The following is an 8,268-nucleotide window of genomic DNA, read 5'->3' on the forward strand; positions in this document are numbered from 1 at the left end:
TATCCACTTGTGCATGACTCTCCTACCTATGTATTTATTGATTTTCAAATGTTAATTTGTTATGTGGGTATAAAATAGGGGACAGATCCTAGTCTATCCACCAGAACTACAACCTTAAATAGAAAACAGTAATTGAACATATTATCTGTTTGCTTATATGTCACTTCTCACAAGGCATTTAAGTGTAATCTTAATGTTTACATTTCAAAAATATTTTCAGACTGGGAAACAGAATTAGTTATTTAAAAAAAAAAATCCAAATATTACTTCTCCTTTCTCCTGGCTTACATGTTCCTTTAGGGCTGAACATTGCTTTTTTGGGGGTGCATGACCATTCCTTCAATGCAGGAGTGATGGTGGTGCTACAGCACCCCCCAGGCTTGAAGTGGTTTCCATCATCTACAGGGTTTAGTTTTCTTCAGTGGCTTTCAGTACTCCCACTATCAATTGTTCCAATGCCACTGCTTCAATGAGCAAAACAACAATTTATACACTTAAGCATGGCTACAGCTCCGAACATTGTACATGTAAATGTTCTTCCAATAGCCATAGTGCATTTGTTGTTAAACTCTGTAGACAGTTATGCTATTTCTTTGTTTGCTTCTGGATTTATTATTAGATGTGGTAAACAGCTGTTGCCAGTGGTGCAAGTAAAATCCATTTCTTACTGGTATGGGGTGGGGTCACCAACTAAGGAGGGCGTGTGACCTCTGCACGTGACCCTCTGTGTGACTCACCGGCCCACCCCCAGCCCAGGGCCCCCATGCTTTCCCCGTCCCCTCCCCATGATCCATCCCATGTTACCTGTCCTCCTGCTGCACTGGGGCAGGGCTCTCCCAGGAACCACAGCGGGGAAAGGAGCAGAACCCCTAACCCCACCCCCTGCCCTTCCACGGAGCTGTCTCTCCATCTGTGTACTACAGGCTCAGCAGCAGCCCCGCCAGAGGATAGTGCTGGGGAGGCGAGGCTGGGGGCGGGCGGTATAGCCGCCGGAGCAGTGCCGGGCTGCCACTGCTGCCCCTCCCAGCGGGGAAAGGAGCAGAACTCCCAGCCCTGTCCCCCAGCCCTCTTCTCCAGCGGGGCTGCTGCTGTGTCTTTCCAATACTCCATACCAGCTATAAACAGCTTGCTGGTACGGTGTACCAGAGCATACCGGCATACTTGCACTGCTGGTTGTTGCTGACCTGCCAGATGTTTTCTTTATTTGGAACAGAAGATGTGACTAGCTGCTATATATTTCAAGGAGGAAAAGTCATTCATAAATTCTATGGCCCATACATACTTGACGCCTTCTTACTAAAAGAGTACATCCAGATTGTTCATTGAGTGCTCTGAGCAAACCATTTTCTAAGCTACGTTTGAAGCCAAACTTCAATAAGTGGTTTTACTTACTTACAATGATAAGTAATTAGTTCTATTGCATAGAACTGTATGACCTCACTACCATGCAGGGTTTCTAGGGTAACTTGCTCCCGTGAGAATAAAACTTCTTACACTCCATAAAATTAATTTCCAAAATAATAAGATTTATATTCTAGCTTTGGGTGAATTTGTAAATCAACTACAGTAGAACCTCAAAATTATGAATTGATCAATCAACACACACCTCATTTGGAACTGGAAATATGCAATCAGGAAGCACCAGAGACCCAAAAAAAAGCAAATATGGTACAGTACTGTGTTAAAAAAAATACTGGGAAAGTTTTGAAAAAAGATTTGACAAAGTATCTAGGAACTTCCAAAATGATGATGTGAACAAAGCATTGACATTATGAAACATTTGCAGTTTTCATTTTTGGATAAAGAATAAATGAGCCTTAACAATTATATAATGTCAGAATTATATATTGGTTCATTTATTCTGTGGCTAACTGGTGAGTCCTACTAGATCAACGTGTCCTTTGACGATAATCACGTTTGCAATAGTTTAAAAGATTTATTAGCCCAGGGGAAGTTGCTAAGCAAGCTGTACAGTGAGTTCTTTGCCATGACAGGGAAGGAGGTGACTTACTGTAGTTCTGTTAAATTATTGCATCAGTAAAGTTGTCTCAGCAGCATTGTGCTGTGTAGTTTTTCATATGGTTAATTTACCTCTGGTGACTTTTAGAGACCATTCATTTTAGGTGATTTTTTTTAAAAAATCACTAAACATAACGATAGTGTCCCCTGTGCTGTCATTGCATGGAAAAACCCAGAGGAAGAGCAAAATCACCTGTAAAATTCTGGTATGTTCCCCTTGGGTAGTTAGAGCTGCATGCTCCCCTCAGAGGAAAAGATGGGTTTATAGCCTCTTAGAAAGGAGAGAGGGGCACTACAAGCAAGCTCTGTAGATACTAAATGTACATAGGGAAAAGTGAGTTCCACAGTTCCTGAGGATGTGATCTTCATCACTTCTGTCTGGGGTGCCCCTAAGGCCTGGCAGCAACATTTCTGCAATGCCCACTTGCTGTCCCCAACCTTTTCTACTCCAGAAGGGATAGAGTTGTAGAGAGAAATCACCGCCACTTACATTAGAAGGGAAGCCAGCTGTGGAGAGTCATGCCTGCTCTATACCCCTTGCCTACTCCAACTCCTTCCCTTAAAAGAACCCACAAAACCTCAGACCAAGTGGAGCTCACACTGAGGAGCTTGCACATATTCAGGGAAAAGGAGAGCACTTACTGCCTGTCCCTCCCACTTCTGTGGCAGTTTTTTTTTTTAAACCCCTTTCCCTGTGAAGCCATAGAAACTGGCTCCATGTAACACCAGGCTGATCTAGAATGTTCCGCAATATTCAGTTAGTGTTCAAATGGAACAATATACAACGGTATGCAATTTATACTGAAGCACAGTTTAACTCATTGAAGTATTTTGACTTACAAAGAGTGGATAGCTTAGTGGCTTAAGTATTGGGGTTTTGCTTCTGTGTTCTTGGTTGAAAGCTGAGGCAATGAAAGTTACTTTCACTTCATGAAAACTCTCACAGACCTTGGGAGGCAAGCCAGTGCTCGCTTACAGACAGCCCCCCCAACCTGAAGCAACTACTCACCAGCAACTACACACCACACCACAGAAACACTAACCCAAGAACCAATCCCTGTAACAAACCTGTTGCCTACTCTGTCTCCAAATCTACTCTAGTGACACCATCAGAGGACCCAACCACAAGCCACACCATCAGGGGCTCATTCACCGAACATCTACTAATGTGATATATGCCATCATGTGCCAGCAATGCCCCTCTGCCATGTATATTGTCCAAAACGGACAGTCTCTATGTAAAAAAATAAATGGACACAAATCAGACATCAGGAATGGTAACATACAAAAGCCAGTAGGAGAACACTTCCATCTCCCTTGACATTCTATAACAGATTTAAAAGTAGCCATACTTCAACCAAAACAAAATTCAAAAACAGACTTCAAAGAGAAACTGCAGAGCTACAATTCATTTGCAAATTTAAGACCATTAATTTGGGCTTGAATAGGGACTGGGAGTGGCTAAGTGAGTGAGTAAAACTACACTACAAAACTACAAAAGCAATTTTCCCTCTCTTGGTATTGACACCTCCTATTCAGTTATTGGGAATGGACCACATCCACCCTGACTGAATTGGCCTTGTCAGCACTGGTTCTCCAGTTGTAAGGTAACTCCCTTCTCTTCATGTGTCAGTATATTTATGCCTGCATCTGTAATTTTCACTGCATGCATCTGAAGAAGTGGGTTTTTTACCCACGAAAGCTTATGCCCAAATAAATCTGTTAGTCTTTAAGGTGCCACCAGACTTCTCATTGTTTTTGTGGATGCAGACTAACACAGCTACCCCTCTGATATTTCACTTCATGGGGCAGAAAGATTCCTTACAGAACAATTACATTTAAAAGGATTAGTATAGCAGTTCAGGTTTTAAAAATACTTCATTTTGATGGGAGGGGAGGCATGGCGTGTTTGTTTCATAACAAGCAACCCATGATTCAGGCTATGATACACCAAGGTATTTAAACACTTCAAGGGTGTGAGCAATCGCATTGACTTCAATGGGACTGCTCATGCACAGAAAGTTAGTTATATGCCTAAGTACCTTGCTGAATTGGGGCCTAAATGAGTATGGATCCCTAAATACCTTTTCACCCATACTGGTGAAATCAGAATCCATACATCTAGATTTAACTATGTTGATACAACTGTTTAAGGTTTTATAGACCCTTGTTTACCAAACCAATTTTCTTTCTAACTGTTGTATACTTAAAAAATTAAACACCTAGAATAGCCATGCAAAGGAAATGCTTAGTGTAAACCAAATGAGGACTGGTTGACAATCCTGTATTCCTATAATTTTATTCAAGTGTGTGTGTATATTCAAATATAAAACAGTAATTTTTCATATTAGTAATGGCAATTTTTCATCATCTTTGAACTGCTTTCGTTCTTCTGTTGACAACTGTTAAAAGCAACATGATTGTTTATTCTACAGTATAAATTTATTGAACTGATTTATGCATTGACTTATACAGTTGATTTAGTATAATTTTTCTCCCTAATAGGCAGTATAAAGGGGAACAAGTTTAATGGCCTCAAGAAAACATTGCAGATTTGTGTCTGAAATGTCACCGCTATGATAGCTTTCCTTATCTCAGCTGTAAAACTGACTATTGTAGTAACATTATGGCAGTGCAACAGTGCCATCTTTTGGGTAATTATCTGAACTTCACAACTGAATATGGATTTCAGGAGGAAAAGTAATGTACAGTACCAGATAATTTTAGCCATACAGTAATATTTTTGTCTCATATTTAAATGTGACCACGAATAGTAATGAAATGGTAAAGATATGGCTATTCCTTTTTATTGTCTCACACTACTACAGATAGTAGAGAAAGCACAGATCCATGTAAAAATTATATTTTTTTCAGTGCAAAAGTGTAATGGAAGGGTCTGATTTTGAACTCAATCCATTGTAACTCTGCAGTAGCTACACTGAAGTAAATGCAGATAGACTAGCGTGCAACCACTATAAAACAGATCAGAATTGGTGCCCTACTGTTTTTAATTTCAAACCTGCAGTTAAATTGGGTGATGTCTTTATGTTTTACATGATTTCACAATGTATCAAGCAGATATATCGATTACATCCTGTTTATAGAAATAACATTTAAAATATGCATTTGTATTCTTACAACTGAGCAGGTCCAGACCAGCCAGTCATGCATTGGTGTCTTATTGAAATCACTAGCATTTTACAAATTGTGTGTTATGTTAATGACTGCTGCAAGTAATGAGGCTCATAAATTTAGAGGAATGAATTGTAATATGCTGCGATAGATAGATATAGCATCTTGGGATTCTTAACCTGTCAGATCAGTAGATTTCTCCCAACCTATTTTAGAATCTTCTTTTACTTGATTAATTGTTTTTGTTCCAATGTGTTTTTATAACTCCTGATTTGATCTATAATATGCAGGTAACCCGTGCAGACCTTACATTTGAAAACAATAGAAGGGTAATAGGGTGAAGATCTCTGCGGGTCTCCATCATGTATTTGACTTTTTTATTTAATGTTCTAAGTTTGATATTCAAGCATTGGTCTTACTGTTTTTTCTTCTCCGTACCCCTCTGCATTTGAACTGCTATTGTCCCTTCCTGTTAACTGAGTATTTCATTGTGCAGCCAGATAATGTGGAATGGTGAATGTTGGGAATACTTAATTTGTTTAAATATAAAATTATTCTTGACTATCAAACAACTGCAAGCAGATAGCATATCTTTCTAAACAATTTTCAGAATTGATGTGGTAAATTGTATAACACTGATAATAGCCTCTCTTTTCCTTTGCAGAAACCGGTTATAAATGGCATTATAAAACCACCTTTCCTAAGGTATGTTTTGTTCAGCTTATAATTTAATAAAACAAATGTTAAAATAACAGGCTAATGCAGTAATAGTTGGTCGTTATCTTAAAAGGAAAATAGATGTCCATTTTGCAGTTTCCCCTACTGGGCAGCAGTAAAATAGCATGGCACACATTACAAATCAGGCTTTCACTTAGGAGCAGGCTGATGATCCCTTCTGAGGGCAAGTCTACACTGCAATTAAAAACATTGTGGGGTCCTCCCACATAACAGGGTCCTCGAGCCCGGGCTCCAGCACAAGTCTGAACATCTGCACTGCAATTAAACAGCACCTTAGCACAAGCCTGCATCAGCTGGCACAGGCCAGCCACAGGTTTTTAATGGTAGTGTAGACATACCCTGAGAACCTTTGCAGTGTAGCCATATTACCCCCCCCTCCCCCGGCACAGGGGATTGGTCCTTCTGTGGGGAATTAGCCCCAGTGAAGCCAAGGGGATTTTTCCCCTTACATGAAAGGTAGCAGGGTCAAGCTCCTAGTTTGGGGTTAAACAGAGGAAACAAAAGATTGGAAAGAAAAAGCAATGAGAACATCACTCCTGCTTCAACCAGTTTTAAGAAAGTCCCAAATACAGAAAGTGAAAGCTTCTTGGGCTACACAGATGAAAAAGAGTTTGCTCTGTTAAGAGTCCTCAAATTGAACCCATAAAAATATTTTTCATTCTAGTTAAGTTAAAAATAATTGTAAAGTGTCTTGGAGTTGAAACACTCATTTCATTCTTCACGTAAGGGTCAGTGCAGAGAAGGAAATGTAAATTTTAGTCTTAAATTGTTGCACAATACCATTTTACTGCAGCATTTAATTCCTAGTGTGTTTTCTAAAAAATTCAACCTTGGGGAAAAAAATCCAAATAACTCCCTGAAACAAGTGCATGCATACGATAGCCTCCATTCAACCAAGTACTCAAGCATATACTTAAATCCATCCCTATTCAGTAAAACACATAAGCACAAGTACATACTTAAGTGTTTTACTGAATGGTAGCTTATGAGAGTTACTTTTTAGTCATGCTACCCATACACCTTGTCTTGCCCTCACACCTGTAGTAATTTCATATTTCTTTTCACAGCGGAGAAAATCCTTTTACCACTGTGAAACTCCGACCAACAGTAACAAATGACAGATCAGCACCAATAATTCGATGAATATATCATTCATGAAAATATTTTTACTCCCTGTAAACACTATGTTTAGCAATATGATTTACAAAGGCTGTTTATTTAAATGTAACTAGTGTACATTAGGAGAATATTGAAGTGGATTTCTGATTTTAAAACAATCCATCTGCATTCTCAATGAGATAATTGCTCTGGGTTAAAATGTTTGAGAACTTTGGCTTGATTTTACACTACATGCCTTTTTTAGGAAGAAAGTTGTGAAAGTCTGGGGGAAGTTTGAATACTGTAATTACCTGCATACTTAATATTTTATCAAAATGCTCTCTGTTATATGGAAAATACCACAGATAAGTTTGTGTTTAAGTCTGCATATATGATTTAGTAGATATATAAAAGAAAAAACTGCATTTTTTTAATAAAAGGAACAATGCAACTGTTGCCTTAATAATAAGAGTATAAGTTTGACTGTATAAAATGATTATGTATTCCATTGTTTTGTTTAAGATAGATGCCTTAGGTTATAAATAAATATTTATCCTCTAAGAGCTTAGACAAATGTAGTATGCTTTGCTTGATGTTAAAATGCAAATTATTTATCTGAAGTATCAGTATAAAGCTACTAAAATTATACAAAGTCTGACTTTTAGTTCAGTAATGTTCTACTCTGAAAAAGGAGTATTATTGTTCTCATGAAATAACTATTTAAAGTGTGAAAAACACACCCATTTGCAGTATGGTACTATCCTAGTAATATAAGTAAACATTTTGTTGCCTACACCTAAATAGACAGTACACCTTCAAGTCACAGAAATTCAAAATGGAAGAAATTTAGTTATCTTGTCCATTCCCCTGCAACTGCAGGATTGTTCTGAACATTGTATTTAAAGGGGTATTATTATATGGCTATATTTAATAATGTTACAGGCTTGGTGGTCTGACCACAGAAAACTGAGTTTTAATCATGGTGATACTGATACTTTGAACCCTTAAATCCTCATCTGTGCCTTTCACCCTACTGCTCCAAAGTCTAATCTCCTAAAAGAGGCAGAGTTGGGCCTTCTCATTTCTGGTAAATAATGACCAAGGAAAAACCCTAGTGCTGAAAAGTCAGTAGCCACCTACTGCGTGGTTTGTTTCACTCTAACTCTGTTGACCCAGTGATCCACCACAGTTCTAAGCAGCACCATACTGTCAAGGTGCCATTTCCCAGATAAGTAAAACAGATTTGACTATTTTTGGTCCTTAAAATCCCATTGTACGTTT

General features: G+C 38.6%; 1 protein-coding gene across 4 annotated transcripts in view; it reads left to right on the plus strand.

Annotated features, from left to right (window-relative positions):
* Positions 1-7,465, plus strand: part of BAIAP2L1 (BAR/IMD domain containing adaptor protein 2 like 1) — a 68,810-nt gene extending 61,345 nt beyond the window's left edge. For all 4 annotated transcript variants that reach the window (XM_084640863.1, XM_084640866.1, XM_084640864.1 and 1 more), the window contains 2 exons: positions 5,816-5,856; positions 6,957-7,465. In XM_084640863.1, the coding sequence (XP_084496989.1) occupies positions 5,816-5,856; positions 6,957-7,032 (117 nt within the window). In that variant the 3' untranslated portion in view covers positions 7,033-7,465. The remainder of the gene's footprint in view (positions 1-5,815; positions 5,857-6,956) is intronic.
* The last annotated feature ends 803 nt before the right edge of the window (positions 7,466-8,268 follow it).

The sequence above is a fragment of the Lepidochelys olivacea genome, assembly GCF_965140295.1.
Source record: "Lepidochelys olivacea isolate rLepOli2 genome assembly, chromosome: 10".
NCBI lineage: Eukaryota > Metazoa > Chordata > Testudines > Cheloniidae > Lepidochelys > Lepidochelys olivacea.